This window comes from Oncorhynchus clarkii, chromosome 2 (genome assembly GCF_045791955.1).
Source record: "Oncorhynchus clarkii lewisi isolate Uvic-CL-2024 chromosome 2, UVic_Ocla_1.0, whole genome shotgun sequence".
Taxonomy (NCBI): Eukaryota; Metazoa; Chordata; class Actinopteri; order Salmoniformes; family Salmonidae; genus Oncorhynchus; species Oncorhynchus clarkii.
Window position 1 is genome coordinate 17,345,763 of NC_092148.1, and position 26,033 is coordinate 17,371,795.

The window sequence follows — 26,033 nt, forward strand, 5'->3', positions numbered from 1 at the left end:
TCCTCTAGCCCAGAACAACTACACTACGCTCCCAAATAACGTATCAGTGGCTGTTGGCAAGCCTGCTGCCTTCCAGTGTGGTGTGTCCCCTCCTCCTAGACAACTCAACTTCACTCTCTATGGTAGCCATAGAAACATAACCCTCATCTGCCCAGGAGACCACACTGAGTATCTGGCTGCCCAGGTGAGTGGCACAGCCTTAGCTTATATTATACCAACCATCCAGGTTACAGGTATTTGCTCTGTACAGGCCTGGATGACGCAGGTGACCTAATTAGCATGACCATTGGTACAGCTGAAATCACTGAGAAATCCATACAGTAGCTCAATTCAGCAGGCCTGTTGGAGTGCAAAACAGTTACTTTCATTGCCCCTTTAGCGCTTGCTAATTAGAGTCTTTATGCATCACCAGATGAGATAATCTCTCCCCCCTCCTCTCTCTCTCTCTGTCCTCTCAGTCAATAAAAGGGTACTGTGATAACACAGGTAAGGAGCTCTTTGCAATATGGCTTATCAGTGGGACATCCCGCTCTGACAACCACACACGTGTGATATGTGAGAGCTCAGGACGACCACTAGTGGATGGATACCTCTGGGTGTACGGTAAATACATCTCTCTAATACACCTTCCCTGAGCGTATGGTATTTGACGTTGTCATCATTAGCTAACCCTAATCTCTTTGTCTGTCTGTCTGTCTTTCCTGTCTATCCTGTCTGTCTATCCCGTCTGTCTCTCTATCCTGTTTGTCTGTCTCTCTGTCCTCTTCGGATACATTTTCAGAGGACGGCAGTTACTTTGCCACCCTCATTGGCTGCGTCATTGGTGGTTTCTTTGGTATCCTCATCGTCTTTGGTCTGTCATACACTGTGCTCAGGAGATCTGAGAGGTTCCAGCTCTGTTTCAGTAAGTACCTCTCTCCTTCAGCCCTAACAGAGGATGGACCAGAGAATGATGCAGCGTGACGTTCATATGGTTCTCTTCTCTTTTCTGTGTTTGTGTCAACAGGGGGGAAAGATCGTGAGGATGACGTCACCACAATGGTGACAAAGGATTAAACACACACCTTTCAATACTGTTGGATTTACTTATTCAACTTCTTAAAGGTGGCACTTTGTGGGGTTTTTTGCATATGCAGATTTTGATTGTAATTTCTATTTTGTTTTACTGTTCTATTATTTGCTTATCTAGCAGTATGCAATATATGATACTGGCATCAGTTTCCTGTGTTTTTTATCTTATTAAATGTAGCTAAACATAGGAAGTTAAATAAAATGTTGCATTTTGAAAACTTCTTACCAAAGTCTCATATATCATATTCTCACCCATAAGCTTTTAGATTTGTTTTGCCTTGGTTTGTTCAGTCGCAGTTCTACTATTTGTCCAACAGAGAGCAGCCATGACAGTACAGAAACTGAAGTTCAATGATGCTGGGATACTACTAAAGCGTTTGATCATGTACTATAATTGTGCGTCTCTGACTTTTCCTCTACTCCGGAATACGGAAGTTTATGTTCATTTTTTATACTGCGTTTTATAGCTCCATTAATTGTTTTACAGTTATGCTGGCAGCCAGCTAACACCTGTTTTCACTGCATAAACAATAGAGAGCAGGACGTCTGAGTAGCTGTCTAAAGTGTTCCAGTGGAGGATCAGTAGAGGTGGTGCGATGTTGACTCAGCTGGCCTGCTATGCTCTGGTATGACTCTGACACGGACACAACTCACATCACTCCAGATCCCACAATATGCATTGCTAATTTGTTTAGAATTACATACATTCTTTGAGATGTATTTCTATTTTTATGCATGCTCCCCATCTTCAGAGTGGCTTGTCAGAGGATATGGTCAAATGCTCAAAGGCCCTTAGATGGTTTGTTTAGTGACAAATATGCCTCCTAACAAGTAAGAGTACTGTAAGTTGAGTGTTCCAGCACGAGCGTGCTTGTGTCAGTGCATGCAGGCATACTTACATACCACACTTTTGTTTAAGTCTAAGCTATACACCGGAGTTGTGTCAGTGCATGCAGGCATACTTACATACCACACTTTTGTTTAAGTCTAAGCTATGCACCGGAGTTGTGTCAGTGATGATGCATTCATACTATATTAATACAGTGTGTTCCATTTGTATTGGGGCAGTGAAACTTGTTGTTTTGGCTCTGTACACTTTGGATTTGAAATGATTCAATGACTATGATGTTAAAGTGTAGACTGTCAGCTTTAATTTGAGGTTATTTTCATCCATATCGGGTGAACCGTTTAGAAATGACAGCACTTTTTGTAAATAGTCCCCCCATTTGGACAAATGCACTTATATGTATATTAAAGTAGTAGAAAGTTAAGTATTTGGTCCCATATTCATCGCACGCAATGACTACATCAAGCTTGTGACTCTGCAAATTTGTTGAATGCATTTGTTGTTTGTTTTGGTTGTGTTTCAGATTATATTGTGCCCAATATAAATGAATGGTCAATAATGTATCGTGTCATTTTGGAGTCACTTTAATTGTAAAATAAGAATAAAATATGTTTCTAAACATTTCTGCATTAATGTGGATGCTACCATGATTACGGATAATCCTGAATGAATCGTGAATAATGATGAATGAGAAAGTTACAGACACACAAGTTACAGACACAATCCATTATTTACCATTCTTATGTATTGGGCACAAAATAATCTGAAACACAACCAAAACAAACAGCAAATGCATTCAACAAATGTGTAGAGTCACAAGCTTGATGTGGTCATTGTGTGCTAATGAATATGGGACTAAATACTTAACTTTTTACTACTTTCATACACATACAAGTACATTTGTCGCAATACTTTTGGTGCCTTAAAATGGGGGAACTATGTAGAAAAAGTGCTGTAATTTCTAAATGGTTCACCCGATTTGGATGAAAATATCCTCAAATTAAATATGACACTCTGCACGTCAACCTCACAGTCATGATATTATTTCATATCCAAAGTGCTGGGGTACAGAGCCAAAACAAACAAAAAAACGTGTCACTGTCAATACTATTTTAAAGAGTTGTTGTGCAAAGAAGAGAGCAGGGTTTTTGTGGAGGGAATGTCTTATGTGTGTGTTGTACCTGTGTGTCAGCTTTACCCTTTGGATAGCCCACCCTGACTGTCTCTTGTGTGAGTCTACGACAACCCTTTCCCTGTGGCCACTGGTTCTGTAGACTATGTAGCTGAGGTATGTGTAAGGTACCCAATTGTCATACTTGAGTAAAAGGAAAGATACCTTAATATGAAAGGACTTAAGTAAAAGTGAGTCACCCAGTAAAATCCTACTTGAGTAAAAGTCTAAAAGTATTTGGTTTTAAATATACTTAAGTATCAAAATTTATGTAATCACAAAAATGTACTTAATTATCAAAAATAAAAGTATAAATAATTTCAAATTCCTTTTATAAAGCAAACCAGACGGCACTCATATTTTTATTACATATTTGTTTTACAGATAGCCAGGAGCGCCCTCTTACACTTAGACGTAATTTACAAACAAACTATTTTTGTTTAGTTGCTCTGCCAGATCAGAGGCAGTACATATGACCAGGAACGTTGTCTTGATAAATGCGTGACTTGGACCATTTTCCTGTACTGCTAAGCATTGAAAATGTAATGAGTACTTTTGAGAGTCGGGGAAAATGTATGGAGTAAAAAGTACACGATTTTCTTTAGGAATGTAGTGAAGTAAAAGTATACATTGTCAAGAATATACATAAATAGTAAAGTAAAGTACAGATACCAAAGAAAAAACTATGTAGGTAGTACTTTAAAGTATTTTACATCACTGGGTATGCAGGTATGCAGTCTTCCGATCAATTCGTTTGCACTATATGGTCAGTTTTGAACATTGTGGAAAAGTTGTGTTATCGTCAGTAATAAATGTCTTAAAACTATTCTGGTTGCATGGAATGCTGTTGTGCTTGAACGTACAACAATGGAACACACATATGTTGGACACAATACACACATAGACATGGACAGCACAGAATGGACTTTATCTCACAGTTTTATCAGTCCTTCATGGTGGTAACCACCTCAGTCTCATGTCAGGTCTTCAATATGTCACTGATGGTCCCTCTAACTAGGATATAGTCACTCACATTATTGTATTATCACTTGTGAAGAACTGGATACGTATTCCTCCGCAGATGCCGCGGGGATATGAATAGTCCCAGATAGCAGCACGTCACCATGCCAATAATGTGCAGAGGTTCAGTCATGTGTCCCCTCTGAGGAGCCACCATAGAGGTGTGAGCCTTAGGTTCTTGACTCTGTTGTTCAGTTTACTGTGTTAGCGTTTTTCAAGGCTTTGTGTTTTCATTTACTTTCCACACTACTCCAAATGAGAAGCACATGATCACACAGGCAGGCAGGCAGGCTGGCAGGAAGACAAAACCTGTTGTTGACAAAGCATGTGACAAAAACATTTATATATTATTTGTTTTGACAGGCAGAGAGACAGAGTGCCACTGACATCACCAGTAGTGAGTTCTGATCTCTGAGCTATGATAGCTGTCTCTTTGAGTTGGGAATAGATGTGGAATATTCCAAAGCATTATATTGTATTTAAGGCACCTCCCTCTCTGTGAGATGAGCATGATCTCAATCTGACGGTTGTCATGTTTCTTTTTACTCCAAAACTGGCTTGGGAGGGACACTTATAGATCTGTGTGGGATTTTCTATACAGTTGTCATTTATTTATAACAATAGAGCCATATGGACAAGGTGCACTATATATACTAAAGTACATGGACACCCCTTCAAATTTGTGGATTCGGCTATTTCAGCCACAGGTGTATAAAATCTCCATACACAAACATTGGCAGTAGAATGGTCTTATTGAAGAGCTCAGTGACTTTTAGCATGGCACCGTCATAGGATACCACCTTTCCAAAAAGTCAGTTAGTCAAAGTGTTATTATTGCGAAGTGGAAATGTATAGGATAAACAATGGCTCAGCCTCGAAGTGGTAGGTCCCACAAGCTTACAGAACAGGATGCCGAGTGCTGAAGCATGTAAAAATTGGCTGTCCTTGGTTGCAACACTCATTACCGAGTTCCAAACTGCCTCTCAAAGCAATGTCAGCACAAGAACTGTTCGCCGGGAGCTTCATGAAATGGGTTTCCATGGCCGAGCAGCCGCACACAAGCCTAACATTACCATGCGCAATGCCAAGCGTTAGTTGGAGTGGTGTAACGCTCACCGCCATTGAACTCTGGAGCAGTGTAAACACGTTCTCGGGAGAGAATAATCACACTTCACCATCTGGCAATCCGACGGGCGAATCTGGGCTTGGCAGCTGCCAGGAGAACGCTACCTGCCCCAATGCATAGTGCCAACTGTAAAGTTTGGTGGTGGAGGATTAATGGTCTGGGGCTGTTTTTCATGGTTTGGGCTTGGCCCCTTAGTTCCAGTGAAGGGAAATCGTAACACTAAAGCATGCAATGACATTCTAGATAATTCTGTGCTTCCAACTTTGTGGCAACAGTTTGAGGAAGGCCCTTTCCTGTTTCACCATGACAATGCCCCTGTGCACAAAGCGAGGTCCTTATAAAAATGGTTTGTCGAGATCGATGTGGAAGAACTTTGACTGGCCTGCACAGAGCCCTGACCTCAACCCCATCGAACACCTTTGGGATGAATTGGAACGCCGACTGCGAGTCAGGCCTAATCGCCCAACATCAGTGCTCGACCTTACTAATGCTCTTGTTGCTGAATGGAAGCAAGTCCCCACAGCAATGTTCCAACATCTAGTGGAAAGCCTTCCCAGAAGAGTGGAGGCTGTTATAACAGCAAAGAAGCGCTGCAAGGTATACTGGTAACACGGTAATATTATGATACTTATAATACCAACATTTTAGAATACTGTAGTACATTTTCATATGATACTACCGACTTTTTAAACCTACCGATATAAAAAACCTGCTAGCGCCTGTTATGAAATGTTTGTAAAGTCAGTTTTGCTTCTAAACTTTCATGTGCATATCAGCTGGGAAGCAGACCCAAACTCGGGTGAGTGTTCTCTTGTTAGATGTGTTACATTGGAGCTGCGCACAAAGCAAGCAATGTTAATATATTGTATAATTTCATCGCCTGTTATAACCTAGGGCACAGACCAGTCGGAGTAGACTTTGGAAGTTCACTGTCATGCAGCCTCTAGCCTCTGAGCGTCAGAGAGGGGAAATGGAGCACGCGACAGGCATGTCTGCAGCTTTACAGCAAAGAAAACGGCTAGTCTCTAGCCTAAACTGTTAAGAGAAGATGCCTTTTTTAAATATAATTTAACAAACTAATCCCGGTCGCTAATTATTAGTTTGATAACAAATTACGTTGTTCAGTCAGGTTACCTAGCTAGCTAACAACCTGCTAACTTGCCAGTAAGTTTAGGCAAATATGACTGACACAGGAAGAAAGGAAAAGGGTCTGCTACTCATGAGATGTGTTTCAAAAGGTAGGGTTCGTATTGGCCTACTGGAAGCCTAAACTATAAACAAAATACATTTCTAGTGCTCCTTAAATTATGTTTAGTGCCTAATGTTTTGAAAGTTGAGAGCAGTGTGCCTCTCAGTGCATTCGGAAAGTATTCAGACCCATTGTCACGCTTGTCAAAAAGGAGTAGACCATGGCGCAGCGTGAATAGAGTTCCACATATTTCAATTAATAGAAACTCACCAAAAAAGCACAAACGAAACGTGACGCTACTGGTGTACACACAGGCAACTAAGTGTAGACAAGATCCCACAAACACAATGGGGAAAATGGCTACCTAAATATTATCCCCAATCAGAGACAACGATAAACTGCATCTGATTAGGAACCATATCAAGCCACCATAGAAATACAATTCACCTAGATGACCCACCCTAGTCACTATCACGCCCCAACCAACTGTCACGCCCTGGTCTTTGTGTTTTCTTTATTAATTTGGTCAGGCCAGGGTGTGACATGGGTTTTGTATGTGGTGTGTTTTGTCTTGGGGTTTTTGTTAGGTATTGGGTTTGTATTATAGTAGGGGTTTCTAGCATAGTCTATGGCTGTCTGGAGTGGTTCTCAATCAGAGGCAGGTGTTTATCGTTGTCTCTGATTGGGAACCATATTTAGGCAGCCATATTCTTTGATTGTTCCTGTCTTTGTGTTTGTTGTCACCAGATAGGCTGTTTAGGTTTTCGCACATTTATTGTTTTGTTAGTTTATTCATGTATAGTTTTTCTTCATTAAAAAACCATGAATAACCACCAACCGCTGCATTTTGGTCCGACTCTCCTTCACCTAAAGAAAACCGTTACACCAACATAGAGAATAAACAGCTTTCTATGGTCAGGGCGTGACACCCCTTCACTTTTTCCACATTTTGTTACATTACAGCCTTAGTCTAAAATGGATTAAATAAATAAAAATCCTCATACATCTACACACAATATCCCATAATGCAAATTTATACAAAATAAAACACAGAAATACCTTATTTGCATAAGAATACAGACCCTTTGCTATGAGACTCGAAATTGAGTTCATATACTGTACATCCTGTTTCCGTTGATCATCCTTGAGATTTTTCTACAACTTGATTGGATTCCACCTGTGGTAAATTCAATTGATTGGACATGATTTGGAAAGGCACCTGTCTATATACAGGTCCCACAGTTGACAGTGCAGTCAGGACAAAAACCAAGCTATTAGGTGGAAGGAATTGTCCGTAGAGCTCAGAGACAGGATTGTGTTGAGGCACAGATTTGGGGAAGGATACTAAAACATTTCTGCAGCATTGAAGGTCCCCAAGAACACAGTGGCCCCCATCATTCTTTAATAGAAGAAGTTTGGAACCGCCAGGATTCTTCTTCGAGCTGGCTGCCCAGCCAAACTGAGCAATCGGGGAAGAAGGGCCTTGGTCAGGTAGGTGACCAAGAGCCCGATGGTCACTCTGACAGAGCTCCAGAGTTCCTCTGTGGAGATGAGAGAACCTTCCAGAAGGACAACCATCTCTGCAGCACTCCACCAATCAGGCCTTTATGGTAGAGTGGCTTGGAGTTTGCCAAAAGGCACCTAAAGGACTCTCAGACCATGAGAAACAAGATTGTCTGGTCCGGTGTAACCAAGATTGAACACTTAGGCCTGAATGCCAACCATAACATCTGGAGGAAACCAGGCACCGCTCATCCCCTGGCCAATACCATCCCAACGGTCAAGCATGTTGGTGTCAGCATCATGCTGTGGGGATGTTTTTCAGCAGCAGGGACTGGGAGACTAGTCAGGATTGAGTCAGGATCGAGGGAAAGACTAATTGAGCAAAATACAGAGAGGTCCTTGATGAAAACCTGCTCCTCAGACTGGGGCGTCAGTCAGTTCAGAATAAATTATTGTTTACAATGACGGCCTACACCGGCCAAACCCGGACTATATTTGTTTTGAACTGACTTGCCTAGTTAAAGAAAGGTTAAATAACATAAAATAAAAAGATTGTGCGCCGCTCTATGGGACTCTCAATCGCGGACAGTTGTGAAACAACCTGGATTCCAACCAGGGTGTCTTTATTGACGGCTCTAGCACTGAGATGCAGTGCCTTAGACTTCTGCGCCACTCGGGAGCCTGAGTGGCATCGTGATACTTGGCCTGGTATCGTATCGTTTGTAAAATGTTGATATCGTGACGAGCCTACAGCAAAGGGGTGACCAACTCCAAGTTAATGCCCATGATTTTGGAATGAGATGTTCAACGAGCATACTTTTGGCCATGTAGTGTATCTCTATTCGAGGGAACCTATTAGACTGCATTGATTCAATACATTCTGGCCAAAGGCTACTCCTGTTAATTCTGTGTTGTGTGTTGGCCTTTTGTATTACCCATATAGCATTTTTTAACATCCGTTTATCAAAGAGACTACAAAAATATTGAGATTTTTCTCACTCCTATTTCAGACAATGCTAAAATTTGGGACGGTACATAATGTCTCTCTGTGTCCTTTTAGATTGTCTTCTTAGAATGTCCTCTTAGAATGTCTCAGAATGACATTGAAAGGTTACTGGACTGGAAGGAAACTTCCTGGATTAATGTATCTCACTGTGGCGTAATCATGGAGATTGATTGTAAGGCATTCAAATATTTCAAGGACGCCCCAAATCCATTTCTCTCCAGCTCAAACCGTATGCTTCTCTAGCATTCATTCTGCTTATCAGTAGGACATGCACAAAGTCTAATATAACTGACCATAAAGCGAATCCACCGAAAGAGATCCAATGAAATAGTGATCAGTATGAGATCACTATTTCATTGGATCTCTTTCGGTGGATTCGCTTTGTAGGTCTTGGTATGGCAACTCAGTACCTCGTCCCAGTGTTTTTAACCCTGAACAGAAGGGCACAGGCCTGTGTTTGGGGCACAACAGTGCACCTGGATGCACCACACACATTCTGCACACGGGATCTCATCGTCCTATAGTGTGTTTAAGGTGACAACAAAAGGGAGGGGCTATTCCTCAAGGTAAAAGGAAAGAGTAAAGACTAGGTGTGTGAAGTCAGCAGGACGACCTGAGCTACCCAGCAGACATCCCCAGACCCCTTGCCAAGACAGACCTTGTTCTCAGGTAAGAAGGGATTTCACTGGCTTTCCCAGGCCCTGTTTTACAACCATCTGTGTTGTTCTGATCACTTACACATCCATAGGGTGGGGTGTTGCTATAGCACCATTAGGTTCTGAAGATTGTATGGATGTAATGGTGATTTTTGTATATATTTAGATAGTCAATGTAAATTCACTTTGTAAAGTCAATATATTCTCAGTTGGTTGAGCCAGGTTGGTGTGTTCCCTGCGAAAGGCAGTTGTCAGGCAGTAAATATATGGATAGGTATCCTTGACCTTGAGGGATGACATGCTGATCAGCATGTGACCTTCACTACTATTAGTCTGCAACAGGGAAAATGGCATTCTGGGCATATTGGAATATATATTGTACTATATATACTATATATTGGGATATATAGTACAATACAAATGGAAATATTCTGTTTCCCTCTATAAGTTCAAATGTATGTGTTATGTTTCAGTGTATGAATGCTCTAAGTGAATGCTCTGACGTGAACTATACACATAATAGTATTTCGACATAGGACTAATTCCCATCATTGTCAGTTGGAGTTGAGAGATAGAGTCATCTACGACCACATCTTACTGTGTATGAGGGCATTAGAAAACTAGAAAACTCATTCTAAAAAATCTGATAGGAAAAGTTGGATTACTAGCATTGACCTGGTCTTCAAATGGTGGAATTGTCCATTGTAAAACAAACTCGTTTTTACCAGAATGAAGGAGATGGGTGTCGTATTTCTATATTTCCAAAACATTGCAGTGTAAACCCCAGTGAGTGACCAAGGTCGAGCCAAGGGTGTCCTGAGGCCTGTGGCGTCCGCCCCACATTTCCTCCCTCAGCTGTTTTCTGTCCAAACACCCACAATGCCCTCCTGCTGCGTCCCGGTGTCTGTCTCACACCACAAGGACATTCTGCCCCTTTATCCTCACTGTGTTTGGGAACAAGAATGGGACTGTGCAGGAGGGCAACATAGACACAATGGTTTTAATGATATTAGTTCATTATAGATCATACGAGTATAATCAAACAGTATAATCCCTCTTCAGCTAGGAATAACAAGGGTTAATTCAAGATGGTGTTAAATTCTAGGAATGACCCCAATGGTTATTGGTATGTCAAATCAAATCTTATTTGTCACATCCGTCGAATACTACTTCCTTACAGTGAAATGCTTAAAAATACCTTAAAAAAGTAACAAATAAAGTAACAAATAATCAAAGCGCAGCAGTACCATTACAATAGTGAGGCTGTATACAGGGTGTACTGGTACAGAGTCAATGTGCGGGGGCATCGGTTAGTCAAGGTAATTGAGGTAATATGTACATGTAGGTAGAGTTATTAAAGTGACTATGCATAGATAATAGCAGAGAGTAGCAGCAATGTAAAATAGGGGGGGGGGGGGGGGCAATGCAAATATTCTGGGTAGCCATTTGATTAGATGTTCAGGAGTCTTACGGCTTGGGGGTAGAAGCTGTTTATAAGCCTCTTGGACCTAGACTTGTGAGATGTTATGCTGTTATAATAGATGCCTTTTCTCATTTTGCTCCCAGTCAGGTTGTGTGCAAGATGGGCCAATTCTCAGTTCTGCTTTTGCTGACAGGTAAATTAGACATTTTCATGATAAAGATGCATGGGGTAATGCAACAGATGAATTCTGCAAAATGAAATAAATATTATTAAAGATTTTATGGACATTAGTATGGAAAGCTACAGTGGGATCTACAAATCTGTGATACAACAGACACGTTCTGCTTTGTCTTAGAAGAATGTTACAGGATTGTTTTGTTGCACTTTACATTATGTGACCTTTTGTGTCCTTCCAAGAAATGATTGTTGACCTTGACCCTTAACATGATCAAAACTACATATACACTTAGATCTATCCACCAAATGACAAACGTTTTTAAAATGTTTCTTCTTTTTCTCTCCTAGTTCTCTGTGCATTCTTTGAGGAAACTGAAGCAAGTAAGACACATCTGATTTAGTGTTGTCTCTAGTTGTCTGACGGGTTGGTCAAAACTTGCTCTTTGTTAGACTCTGTTTTTTATGAGGTTCTTGTTTTCAGGTGACTGTGAATGAAAACTAACTATTTTCAGCAGATTTGATCACTGTCACTTAAACCAGAGTCACACACTGTGCAGCCTGTCAGAGCAACATGTGTTTTTTTTGCTTGAGGTTAATTTTCTGTTCTCCCTTTCTCTCCTCCCCCCTCTCTCATCTGCAGATCCATTTGTTTACAGTAAGTAGCTCATTCCTCTACACTCATTCAAAGGGAACTGATAAATCACCACCAACAAACAAAATGATCGTAGTGGTATGTAAGTGGCCATATTCTTATTGGATATGAAATGACATGAGCACATCAGAAATATGCTTCTGACATTGGATGAATCATTGCACCTGTGTGATTCTTAGCTGTTGAATGTTGAATTTCCCAGACTATGAGAGACTACGAATTGGAGGCCTGATCATTGCAGGCTTGCTTGTAGTAGGTGGCTTGTTTGTCCTACTTAGTAAGTACACATAGCCCAATTACTAATACGTTCTTACATTATGAATGTAACTCAAGAGGATAGACCCAGACTCTGTCAGTGTTTGTAGTAACATCTCATTATTCTCTCTTCAGATCCCAAATGCACTAGAAAGAACAAGTAAGAGCCTATTTTATATCCATGTCTTTATAAACCCTTTACTAGGTCTACATAAATGCTTGACAAATAGTTTATACTGCATAAGAAATGTTCTTTCATTTGATTGTTACACTGTACTGTTGTTATGTGTGTAATATTTAAAAACATCTTGTTTCTGCCTCCATTTTTTTTTTCTTTCTCCAACAACAAAAGAAAATCTGAAGATGACACAAGTGAACTCTAAGCATCTCTAAAGGATGGAATCTGACTAACTGGTTGCTGTTGTTCTAATGATGAAGATTCGGGGGTGGGAATGGGGCAGGGCTCTGGCCATGACACTGTAATGACACCTGAATGGATGTGAGAGCGGATGGAGGGTGGACCACAATGCATCTATTTACTGTTTTGTTTCTTTATTGGCTCAAATATATGAGTTTATTTTCAGGTGTTTTACCGTGGTAGTGAGATGTATGATCGAACAGATGAAATACATTTCATTTAGCTATAGGCCCTGGGCATTATGGTCAAACAGAGTTGTATTGAGCTAAAACGATTAGCCTTCAATTGTTTGTGCAAATTCTTATTAATGAAAAGCCAAATAAATACCATTGAATACCATTGTTAGAAGTAAACATGTTAAACTGTTTGTGTTCAGAGATGTGCACTGTGCATGCTCTCACGATACAATATGTAACCAAAGCAGGTACTGTACACAACTATTTTGAATATATTGATGTGATAATGTTCGATTTGGTATCTGCCATATCACCGTTTTTACATAGGCTAATGATTTGTTATAGCAACAACAGGTCATTGAAAGCAACCAATGACAAACAAATGATAAAATCCTCCTCCTCTCCAGCGCATGCAACAATTTAAACTCAGCCTATTTTCAAGCTGAGCAAACCTGTTGAGCGTCAGTGAAAAAGGGTGTTGGCGTCTGTCTGACTCAAGAGTACGTTCGTCTATTGTGTGTCGCTCCATGCCCGACATTTCCTATTTTCCCCCCTACACACATCTCCATTTGGGTTTAACGCGTGTCGGAGGTAAGTTTGAATTTTTTAACAATTAGAGTTCGAGTGAATGCTCAGCTGTAGTTTTATCAAAAGTATGAGTATGTTAACCGTTATTTATTCTATGTATCTCAAGAGAAGAATAGGCTAATCTTGTTTTAAGTCATTTCTAAAATGTTGCTTAGCGCATCTTTGACCAAGACAAACGTATCACTCTATATGTTCTAGTAGTAGTAGCCTATCCCTAGTAAGACCTTAAAATATATGTAATTCCTTTATAAGGCATATCCTTCTCTTTATAGGCATATCCTTTTCTTTCCTGGCAAGAGTTGCTCAGATTTGGGAAAAAGTTGAGTAGCCTAACTAAAATACTCCAAAGGGTACAGTCTTTATTAGGATATTAATTATGTTTATAGAACAAAGCTCGAACCTGCATGTAATGTAGTTTCAGGTTGTAGCCTACAGTATAGGCCTATGCGAGACAGACAGAACGAGCGCATATGAGCCAGAGCCATGTGCAAGTATTATAGTGTTTCTGCGTCACGCAGATGTATTTGTTAACCTGCTTTTATGAATTCAGTTATTTACTCGGGCTGTTCTATAACAGTGTTCTGGATGTTGTTTGTAATATTCAAACAAAACGTCCATAACCTATAGGCCTAAAGCAACATTTTGACCATCGGCAACTTTTCTTCTCCTTTCTATTCCGTTTTGCAAGGGTGTCCATGCAGTCTTCTAAAAGAGGACTCAGAATATTCAGTATTTTATCAAATTAATGTCGTAAGATAATATGTTTGGGACTGGTAGGCTAGTTGGTGTGCTGTCCTCCTGTAATGGAAAATGCATCAGTGTACATGCCCCTGTGTGTGGGGAATTACATTTGAATGACCAATTCTGTTCAACAGCTTGGTGGTACCCTTCACACACTATTGTGCCAACCCAAACCATAGGCTACCGTGCTGGCTTGGATATTTTATTTTCACATTGTCCTTTTCAGCATGGCTCCTGCAACTATGGTGATGCGTAACCATGCCAACACAGTACAGCATGGCTCAGTTATGTTCTGCTCACTAGTGTGACATGGGTAAGCTAATAGACATTTTGAAATGGTATGAATGATTGATCAGTAGACAGACATGTTATTATGAAATTGCTGTTCTATTTCAAGTCTGATACAAAAAGTGCCTGTCCCAAGTCTCCTGTAAGCTATGCTTATGGATCTGTGATAACAGGGGTCTGGGGTTCTGGTACAGTGCAAACAGCCCAGCTGATAAGAAGCCTGATAGAGCTGTTATCCTGGACTGATCTTTATTCACTGTGGTTACTCCAGCACAGTGCTGTTGCTAAGGTGATTGATACTGACAGACGGACTTAAAACTGACATGTAAATGTTATCTCACACTCAAAAGCTAAATGTATTCTACGGCCTTCAGTGGGTCGCCTACTGCCGGCTCTAATCATGCACAATGTTTGTCTAGACCTAAAATACAGATGAGCAACGTTCAAAAGTGAGGACCCCTGAGAGACTGACTGCCTTATTAAAAATGAGAGATTCAGTGTGATCACAGAGTGTGACGCTTATTTATTCTGTGAGACATGACAAATCACAAGAGATGATAGGTAAGCCATGGTTCTATTTTTCCGCAGTTTAAAGCTCATTTGACTCAGATTCAGATAATTAGGGTTCATCACACATTCACCATAGCAATACCACCACTCTTTACTTCAGATATATGAATAGCTTATTTCAAGGCCTCACTGCCTCAGAAGCACAGCAAAGCAACACCAAGGTCTTTCCCTTGAAGGGAAGGCCGCATGACTTCTTTAAACAGTGGAGCTGCTGTTGCTGATATTGTTGACCTTGTGGCTGTGGGTAGGAGGGATGAGTCATGGCTATAGTATGCCACGTCCCCCCTCTCCATTGAGCAGCCAGAGGGACACATTGCCCTGCTTTGCTCCTGCAACTACTTCTTCATCAAACACTAAGAACAAGTAGTGGCTTCAATAGCCATCTATGGCTGACTGACAGAAAAACAACACTCTGTATGAGAAAATATCGACTACAGTTTACCCAGCTAACTTAAAACGTTCACAGCAATGTCTGGTACTCGTTTCTGTCTGGTTCGGTTTTGGTTGTGAGACAGCTTGGAAGAATGGACCCATAACATTTTTAATCTCAATTCTGACAGCATGAAAGAAATAGGTTAAATATCACATATTCTTTATTCCAGATGTAATATGAATACATACATGCAATACTGTATTGCTCTATCACAGTCCCTTACCACATTCAAATGGTTTCCCAGTGTGTGTGTGTTCCTATTATACCTCAAAGGGTGCTGCCTATTCTCAGCAGCATGTTTTGTTCCAAAATTAGCTGCACGCTAGATTCCTGTGTCCAGGCACCACATCCTTTATGAGCCAGCCCATGGCCAGATCCCAGATCCTCTCTATGGGGGAGCAAAGAGTGAACCTGTATGAGTATGGAGAGGTGACTGGGTCATAGTGGGAGAAGTACACAAACAGACATAAACATCTAGACTCATCCACACACACAGGACATGCTCAGCTGTCATTGAAGCTTTGCTCCTCAACCTGACAATCTTTCAGTGGTATTTTTATATTTATTTAACTAGGCAAGTCAGTTAAGACCTAATTCTTATTTACAATGACGGCCTACCCCAGCCAAACCCTAACCCAATTGTGATACAGCCTGGAATCGAACCAGGGTCTGTAATGGCACCTTTAGCAATGAGATGCAGTGCGTTAGACCGCTGCACCACTCGGAAGCCCATATTGTGTGATTTGAAAAGACAAACGTTCCTGTTCCGAGGCCTCATGGAACTCTTAGATAAGTCATATGGCAGTGGACCCAACTGGCATTACGTCTCTCTGCCTCTGTAGTGGGGGAAACTTGATCTCCAGTCCTTGGTCTCCAATCCTCCTCATGTTGGTAGGCAGAGTGAATAGAGGGAAAAGATAATAATAGAAGAGACTTCACAAACACAAAGAAAACCAAAAAATCCTAGATTTAATCCATTTCACAAGTACCTTTACAAGTAACTTTACACAAGTAATTTCCCGTAGTCCTAGGACGACCTTTTGAATAATTTGTTATAAAATCACACATTACATTAGGGATAATCTCATTTGAAAGCTTCCAGTGATCCACCATTACAATGAGAACTACAACATGGTAATGAGTTTACCTTATAAATGAATGGCCTTTTCAGGCAGGGCCAGGAGTCTATGAGTAGCTTCATCGTTAGCTCCTTTTATCCCTGTGGGGGATTTGAAGAAAAATGACCACAGGCTCTTTGAAGCCCTTAGATCCAACCTTATAGGCATCTATTCTTCCTCAGAAATAACTGTGAATACAGGGTTCTGCGCTGTACCAGACATTCTGGAATATATCTCCTGCGATTCTTAATGATACTGCAGATGGAGGGGTCTGGACCCGCTGTAGAGTAATGGGTGAGTCGTGACTGACTGAGATGGCCAGGTAGACTGACAGGAAATTAGGAAAAAAGAAAGGGAGTGAGTGTGAATAAGGGAGTAAGCACAGGTGTAATGAGTGAATGTGGGGGGGGGGGGGGGGGGGATTGGTGTGGGTGTGTACTCATCGTAAGTTTAGACAAGACCCTATTGTGAATGAGCAGGTTAGTGAGTGAAGTGGGATAAAAGGGGAGGGCAGTGCAAGGCGAAGAGATAGGGGTGAACCGAGTCGTACTGTTACCACACAACGGCCAATTCTTTCTTTGCTTCAGGCATTCAGTGGCAGGGAGGCCAGCGTGACCCATGGTAGAACACTAATCCCATTATGACCAGGCCTGGTCTCCAGGGTGAATCTGCCTGGTGGGGAACTGAGGGGATGGCTAAGCACGATCCGCAGCGCTGCCTAGCATTGTCTTGAACAGACAACCAAGAGCCCTAAACTTTGCTACATAAATCTCACAAGGTCGGCCACCTCCACCCTTTGCTAACATTTACTCTAATATGATTCCCAACTTGAAAACGTGGAAAGAAAGAACCCCGGGAGAGTCTACCTCTCTCCCTGTATTGAATCGTAAACCATCCACGACCGATATTTTGGAGGGCTTCCCGCTTCTTGCATTCCCTCTCCCTCACCAACATTGCTGGGGAGATGGAGGGTGCGCTTGGAAAGAAACCAGGGAGGGATTTTTTCCCTGGTTGCTGCCAAATGCCAAATAGTATGACACTGCTATAAGATAGAGGGAGGCTCTTTGTTTTAGCTGTGTGTTATTGTAAAAAGCTGTATTGTTGTTGTAGGAGCTGTAGTGTTGTTATAGGATCTGTAGTGTTGTTATGGGATCTGTAGTATTGTTATAGGATCTGCAGTGTTGTTATGGGAGCTGTAGAGTTGTTATAGGATCTGTAGTGTTGTTATAGTAGCTGTAGTGTTGTTATATGAGCTGTAGTGTTGTTATATGAGCTGTAGTGTTGTTATATGAGCTGTAGTGTTATAGGAGCTGTAGCATTATTATAGGATCTGTAGTGTTGTTTTGGGAGCTGTGGTGTTGTTATGGGAGCTGTAGTGTTGTTATAGAAGCTGTAGTGTTGTTATAGGATCTGTAGTGTTGTTATGGGAGCTGTAGTGTTGTTGTGGGAGCTGTAGTGTTGTTATGGGAGTTGTAGTGTTTTTATAGGAGTTGTAGTGTTGTTATGGGAGCTGTAGTGTTGTTATGGGAACTGTAGTGTTGTTCTAGAAGCTGTAGTTTTGTTATAGGAGTTGTAGTGTTGTTATAGGATCTGTGGTGTTGTTATAGGAGCTGTAGTGTTGTTATACAAGCTGTAGTTTTGTTATAGGAGTTGTAGTGTTGTTATAGGATCTGTAGTGTTGTTATAGGAGCTGTAGTGTTGTTATACAAGCTGTAGGGTGTAGGGTCCCATAATAACACTATAGGAGCTGTAGTGTTGTTATAGGAGCTGTAGTGTTGTTATGGGAGCTGTAGTGTTGTTATGGGAGTTGTAGTGTTGTTATAGAAGTTGTAGTGTTGTTATGGAAGCTGTAGTGTTTTTATGGGAGCTGTAGTGCTGTTATGGGAGCTGTAGTGTTGTTCTAGAAGCTGTAGTGTTGTTATATGATCTGTAGTGTTGTTATGGGAGCTGTAGTGTTGTTATGGGAGCTGTAGAGTTGTTATAGAAGCTGTAGTGTTGTTATTGGAGCTGTAGTGTTGTTATGGGAGTTGTAGTGTTGTTATATAAGCTGTAGTGTTGTTATAGGAGTTGTAGTGTTGTTATATAAGCTGTAGTGTTGTTATTTAAGCTGTAGTGTTTTTATAGCATATGTAGTGTTTTTATAGGATATGTAGTGTTGTTACAGGAGTTGTAGTGTTGTTATAGGAGTTGTAGTGTTGTTACAGGAGCTGTAGTGTTGTTATAGTATCTGTAGTATAGTTATGGGAGCTGTAGTGTTGTTATAGGATATGTAGTGTTGTTATAGGAGCTGCCTTTACAAAACTTTACCATGGTAGTACAATGACAAAATAGTAGTTGTAGTTTTTTCATTATACTACCATGGCAGGAAAATACCAAGTGACCAAAAACAAAGTAATTTATGGTACTCCCGTATTGTAACATTTACTACTCGCTATGCAATGGCAAAGTGTAAGCCTATTACACTGTTAAACCCCTTTTAGCTCATAGTGAAAAACCACAACACACATGGTCTAGTAGTGTACCCTCTTAAACCCTGGAATCTGGATAGGATATAGTGAGAAGAATGAAGGGAGTCTGAATCCTTGAAGATTGTATCTGGTGCTTGTCCAGTATGTGGCTGAAAATAAATGTAGCCTTATCATGAGCAGAAACCAAAGGGGAGCGTGAGACAGTTGTGACATAAGGGATTTAGCTACCAAATCTCCTCGAGACTCCATTCCTGTCCAAATCAGTATCCAGCCCTTCCAGAAACATCATGTTAGGCAAAGAAGGCCAAACCCCTGGAACTCTGCTCAAGCCCCAGCATGTTTGTTATGTGGTTTCCATTGTCTCTCTTTCCCTCATGGATACTTTAGAAACCTGTTTGTAGGTTGTTGTAAGTGTGCTGATGGGTGAGGTGATTTCCTCTCTTTGTCTTTTATTCATAAGGTGTGATGGAAAATCACTGGGGTCTAGTTACTTTACGTTTTGGCGCTGGAGCCATGCTCAATGATCCAGCATTTTTTCCCTTGTGGATTTTCTACTTCTTTATATAATTTGACAGTTATATGATTATAAAGACATTATAACCCAAAATATATATTGAACAAGTGTCACACTCTGACCATTATTTGCGTTGTTTGTTTCTATGTTTTGTTTGGTCAGGGTGTGATATGAGTGGGCATTCTATGTTGCATGTCTAGTTAGTCTGTTTCTATGTGTTTTGGCCTGATATGGTTCTCAATCAGTGGCAGGTGTTTGTCGTTGTCTCTGATTGGGAACCATATTTAGGTAGCCTGTTTTGTATTGTGGTTCGTGGGTTATTGTCTATGTTATGTTGCTTGTTAGCACAGTGTTTCTGTAGTAGTAGTAGTAGTAGTAGTAGTAGTAGTAGTAGTAGTAGTAGTAGTAGTAGTAGTAGTAGTAGTAGTAGTAGTAGTAGTAGTAGTAGTAGTAGTAGTAGTAGTAGTAGTAGTAGTAGTAGTAGTAGTAAGTGTTTTCCGTCTTTTCATTAAATCATGCATTCACACCACGCTGCGCTTTGGTCTACTCAATACGACGATCGTGACAACAAGGAATAGCTGAAACATAATTAGGTTTGAAGGTTTGGCATGAGATGAAGCAAAGCACTCTGGGTTACGCTGCTTAGAAGCCATTTTGTACAAATCTAAATCAGATATGGGACTCCAGGGGAAAGCTAAATGTTGTGTCAGGTTTCTGTTGATATTGTAACTGGTGTGAGCCAGTTTTGGACACTGTATGAGCTGCCATTAGCTTCCCGGGTTTGAAAAGGTCTAATCAAGTCAAATAGGTAGTGGGACAAGGGTAATTTAATTCTAACAAGTGGAGGCTTGATCAGACAATCAAGCGGGTACATTTTTTTTTCTTCATTTTGAGCAGCAGAGCTCTTGCTTATGTGGGTGTGAAAAGGGCAGGGAGGATGAGTGCCAATTTGCTAGGGTGCACTGCAGTCATAATGCTCAGCTACTTTATCATATAAAGTCAGCCTAATATTATAATATGATCATATTATTATGCCATTACTTTGTTTCCCTCAATTGTTTATGTTCTGTCTTCTCCAGGTGAAAGAGAGTTTGACGATGGCAAATATCTCTGCTTTGATTTTATTGACATGTGAGTGGAAGGTCTTAAAGACCAATCATACACACCTATTAATATCACCACTTCCTGCTTAGGTTTTCCCCAAAGCTACCATCTCTGTTCATCTTGTTTTGCCCAGTCTTCACTCACAACTCTGGCTCAGTATTCAGAACAGTAGATACTACTGTATGTTTTGAGTGAGAGAGAAAATATGTTTATGTAATGTTATGAAATATATATGGTTATGGATATGAATAGTATACCAATCTAGAACTAAATAGAGGAAGGATAGATTCATTGTCCTTTTCCAGTGCTATTCAAGGTCAAAGCCGTTGAGAGACCACTAAAGTTACAAGTGCACTTGTCACAGGGACGGAAAGCTGACTTGTTTGGGACATTGTTGGGATGCCATGTTGTCAATGCATTATGCTGTGTGCTTACCATTGTGTCTCTTCTGTTAGCAGTTACGTTCCTTGTGTTCGCAGAGGAGCAGAAAGAAAGTATGTAACTGACAATACAGTTTTATTACTCTAAATCTTTTGACATGCATTAATATGGTCTCCAGATAAATCATTGATTCACAAATTAAAGTAGGCCATTCGCTATTTGCCCATTTTGAGGTTGGGTGCATTCCAGTTCTTTGTATTATTATTGAAGGTGTCTAGATGCTGTATAAACTGACCTTTGTCATGTTTTTGCCCCTACAGTGGAGGAGGAAGATCCATTTACCTTTGGTGAGCAGAGAGATACATCTTTTAGAACACTCAACAACTCTCAACATTCCTGGCTTACTGTGTATGATTAATGCTTTTTTCCTTTCACTCTCTCTCTCCCATTCTTCTCTCTCCTGCTCTCTTTCTCTCTCTCTCTCTCGCTCTCTCCTGCTCTCTCTCTCTCTCTCTCTCTCTCCCTCTTTCTGTGTTCAGATTATCACAGGCTACGTGTTGGGGGGTTGATCCTGGCAGCAGTTCTGTGTCTGATTGGCATCACCATCCTCTTCAGTAAGACTCCATCACATAAACACATACATACTCACACACAGTGACACAGTCAGAGCATGTATTTACATAGGACACAGATTACCCTGTGACCCTTCTTATAACAGGCGGACACTGCAGATGCAAGTTCAACCAGGACAAAAGGTAAATGATCTATCATATCAGTGCATGCTCAGATCAGTCCAGATCAGGGCACACTCTTTGTGTGAAACTGTACGTTTCAGGTATGTGTGTGTGTTATGTTAGCTAGGTGTCGTAATGTATAATAAAATGTACTGTGGTTTTCTCTCTGCAGGAGGAGGTCAGGAAGCAACGCCGCCCAGCCCCTCAACGACCAAGGTCTGTTCTCCTGACCTCTCAATCTCCTCTCTGATTGGCCCACACTTTACCCTGGATGATTCCTAGCCATCTGGATGCATAAGTCTTGGCAAGGAATATAATGAACATATATAACTGACTGGCATGTTTGAGTGATCATTACAAAATATCCTCTTCAAGAAAAAGGATTAGAAATCCGTTAACCTATTCAGCGTCTCACAAAGACACGTGGCTGGAACCAAAAATCTCATATTTTGACTCATCAGACCAAAGGACAGATTTCCACCGGTCTAATGTCCATTGCTCATGTTTCTTGGCCCAAGCAAGTGTATTTTTCTTATTGGTGTCCTTTAGTAGTGGTTTCTTTGCAGCAATTCAACCATGAAGGCCTGATTCACACAGTCTACTCTGAACAGTTGATGTTGATGTTACTTGAACTCTGTGAAGCATTTATTTGGCCGGGAATTTCTGAGTCTGGTAATTCTAATGAAGGTATGGGTCTTCCTTCCCTGTGGCGGTCCTCATGAGAGCCAGTTTCATCATAGCTCTTGATGGTTTTTGCGACTGCACTTGAAAAAGCTTTCAAAGTTCTTGAAATGTTCCGTATTGGCAGACACATACAAGCTCAGAGAGAGAGAGAGAGAGTGAGAGAGCGAGCGAGAGAGTAGCACAATCACCAGATGGTGCTGCATGATTTTGACAAAATAGTATTGGTTGCACCTTCATCACTCAGCCACGTCATTGCCATTGTTATCAGTGTTCCACAGATGCCTCAGCCACATTAGTGTCCAAAAGTAGAACGGGGGCTAATGACTTTAAATGGGAGCTAATGACTGTTTCGCTCAGTGATGTAGTCGAGTCACTAAACCTTGAGTCCGAATCGAGTCCCCTGTGCTCGCTTCCGAGTCCAATTCTGAGTCACCAATGGTCGAGACACGAGTCCCTATTGGCTGAAGTAGTAGTCCCAGTGCTCGAGTCCTAGTCCAAGTGCTCAAGTGATTCACTGGGTCCACATTAACTCAAAATTAAGTAATTTACCCAGTCAAATATAGTGTAGTGGCAAGAGGAATTTAGTCAATAAATTGTTTTCTTTCTGTGTCACCAAATGTCTGCATATACTGTAGGCTAATTGTAATGTACCAGTGCCACGTTCAGTTGCAAAACGTTCTTGAATGTTGCAGATAGAAATTCCATGAATAGAGCCAACGTTATTCCTTATTCAACATGTCAGAGGCATGTTTGTTCTACATAGCATATTTCAATCTGAACATTCCAAAATGTTGCATCCTACTGAATGCGCCCCAGATTGTCCATCAATGCAGGATAGAAAGAAAAAAACGTAGCGCTGTGATTATGGGTCATATCTTTTGAATGATAAGGGCTAGAATCAAGCTGTTTCTCTGAGGAAAAAAGGGAGATTTGGCTTCATTGGCTACAGAACCTGGCTATGAAATGCAGTGGTGTCACGACTTCTACCGAAGTCGATGCCTCTCCTTGTTCGGGCGGTGTTTAACCCTCTGTTTCCCCTATGTCTTTGTGTGGTATTGTTAATTGTAAGTGCTTGTGCACATTTTGTTTGACTGGTGTGGGTCAGGTTATTGTGCTCATACGTTGTATTTCTTATGCCATTGGTTTTACTATTAAACTGCTCCGGCTATTATCAAGTTCTGCTCTCCCTGCCACCAGATATGCACCCCTTACAAGTGGGGAAAGTAGGAGGGCTGAGCGAGACTACAAATTCAAAGACAGCCTACTTTTCTATACTCAAGGGAGAGAAAAACATAGCTAGACTGTTGTTTTACTATTAAAACATAGCTAGACTGTTGTTTTACTATTAAATTCAATGCTGCTATTGTTTTTAATTTTGCAAAGCAGCTTGTGTTTCTTACCAGGCAAAGGGTAGCTAACTAGAAGTGGTGGTGACTGGCTAGCTACGGGGAAGCAAGAGAATCGCCTGTAGGGTTGAGTGCTATCCAGATTTTCATATCGTCAATCCGTTCTTCTTTCATCCTGGGATTTACGGTATTACCGGCTTAGTCAACAAGGGGCCATTAAAACGCAACAACAACAATAAATACACAAGTAATAGTAATTTCCATGGAGGCTGATATGCCAGATATGCTAATGAGTGCAAGCAAACAAACTAAAAGCAAAGACAGGCAATCCAGTTAAAGTTATACATATATAGGTAGAAGCTACTGAATGTCATTTTTGGTGAGTTTGGACATTTACAAGCAAATGTCAATGAGAAATTGTGCAAATGAATTCAGTTTTGACTCTTTCTCTAGAGCAGCATGTGTACACGCTGTGTCTGTGTGGAGTCGTTAGGGCCACGGCCTGTCTGCCTGCTCTGCTCGGAGAAAAGGGCAGAGGAGCAGACTGAGGCTGCCGAGAACAGAGAGAACACATGCTAGGAAATCAAGATAGCAGTGACAGCTGTATAGATAACTCATCCAAAGCGCTTTGACTTCTCAAACACAGTAGAAAGCTAGCACTATATGATGCCCCGTCTCCTTGTTAATTCAGCCAGTTATTTGGCTTACTAGCAAGTTAAACCAAATAAACAGCTGGACTCACCTGCTCCCGCTTTCTCCCGTTGTGCTATTTACAAACAAACACGTGACTGGCTCATCTGTTCTGGTGAACTACGGTAAGCTTCATAATGTAAAATAATATAACACGTGAAATGAAGAACGCAATCTGCTTCATCTCCTAATTTATTGCACAAGTTGACTGCAGGTATTTACTTAAAAAGTAGCTACAAATATTACAACTCATTGAAAAACTTGTATAGGCGGAGCCGGAGCGGAGCTTGTCTGCCTATCTACCCACATTCATCGCTTGCTCCCCTGTAGCTCACCAGCTGATGTAGGCTGGGTGAGGCACATCCTTCCCACTGCTGAACAGAACTGCACTGTGCATCTGTGCTGCTAATATGAATTGTGCTTATCATCAAAAAAACTCTTAATCTCTCATAAAACTCTTGTCCAGTCCAGAACTATAGCCATAGCTGTCACTGTTTTGCCTGTGATCTGGGGACATGGAGGACATGATCATTATGGCTGCCCAACGGAGAGCTGTATGTCTGTGTTATCTCACATGGCTTGGTAATGAATGCCTTTTAATGATTCCAGATATCAAGTCATCTTTCTTTCTGTCCACAGCTCGGGCCAGTGAGTGCTAGGAACCAAACTCCCACCTGGCAGCAGGTCAAATCGACTTCCTGGTTCTGCATCAATCAAGAGATAGAAATTGATGGGTGGAGTTGGCTTGTTTTTTGTCCAATGGAGGTTGTTTTTTAGAGAGTGGTGCTGTCTTCCCAAGAGGGAGGTGGTACTGTGCCATTGGTGATCAGAGGTGTGCTGCTTTTACCTGTGTTGCTGTTCTCCCTTCCGCCCATTACTCCTGTTTCTGCTCCGCCCAATATTCACACTGTAACTCACCACCAGCAAGCACACACAGACAGACAAAGCAGGACACGATTTTTCCCCATGTTCTTTGTATTTAAACAGATAACCAAAAGATGCTGTGTCGACTCACTCATTATTTAATTGCAATGTTTTTCACCTCTAGTAGCTCCACCTGTATGTGGAAAATATGCAGTAGATTTGACTGTTTGTGTGTGTTTTGAATTGACATACTGTCTCCTAATAATCTTACATGCATATACATTACTATAAAATAGGTACCGGTAGCCATAAACTATTATAATGTCAATAACTATTCACACACTTTTATCTTGATTATTCCTATATTAACTTTTTAGTTGAATGTAGAAAAGTGCACTGGTCTATGCAAAAGAATCTGTTGTATGATAAATGCAATGTTTTTTTAATAGTACAGAATATTACAATTATTTCAATAAGCTGATGATATAGTTTTGATTGAGAGTGTTTGCCACCAAAACAACATTAATGTTATTTTAGTTTGTTAGATACCACACAAACAATTACTGTCCCTGAAGAGGGTTTTCTCCCCAATTGGCTTTTAGTGAGTCACGGTCTACAAGATGTTTCTTGGCAAATGAGTAGATGGTGTCTATGTTTGTAATTCAAATTAAAAGAGTTACCTTTTATGACTGTGTCCAATGTTACATTACATTATGCTAATAGATGCTGAATCTCTAAATAAAATAAGTCTGATAGGCTCCTCAAATGTAAATCCTGCAAATTCTTTTCTCTATTTGATGTAAGGCCCATGTCCTGAGTG

At 40.9% G+C, this 26,033-nt stretch overlaps 1 protein-coding gene and 1 long non-coding RNA gene across 8 annotated transcripts; both read left to right on the top strand.

Moving 5' to 3' along the window:
- The first annotated feature begins 12,043 nt into the window (after nt 1-12,043).
- LOC139423249 (uncharacterized) lies at nt 12,044-12,588 on the top strand. Its single transcript, XR_011635817.1, has 3 exons — nt 12,044-12,118; nt 12,232-12,256; nt 12,449-12,588. It is a non-coding gene; the product is annotated as an uncharacterized lncRNA (long non-coding RNA).
- A 452-nt stretch (nt 12,589-13,040) lies between these two features.
- LOC139423222 (phospholemman-like) lies at nt 13,041-25,899 on the top strand. 7 transcript variants are annotated; one of them, XM_071174991.1, is made up of 8 exons: nt 13,041-13,281; nt 20,490-20,541; nt 20,970-21,008; nt 21,216-21,242; nt 21,435-21,509; nt 21,614-21,650; nt 21,802-21,845; nt 24,989-25,899. In XM_071174991.1, exons 2-8 carry the CDS (start codon nt 20,508-20,510, stop codon nt 25,006-25,008), a joined length of 276 nt encoding a protein of 91 aa, XP_071031092.1. In that variant the 5' UTR covers nt 13,041-13,281; nt 20,490-20,507; the 3' UTR covers nt 25,009-25,899. The 7 variants fall into 7 exon arrangements, with proteins under 7 accessions (XP_071031092.1, XP_071031131.1, XP_071031112.1 ...); XM_071175030.1 differs by having other exon boundaries at nt 13,113-13,281; nt 21,805-21,845; XM_071175011.1 differs by having other exon boundaries at nt 13,124-13,281; nt 20,973-21,008.
- The last annotated feature ends 134 nt before the right edge of the window (nt 25,900-26,033 follow it).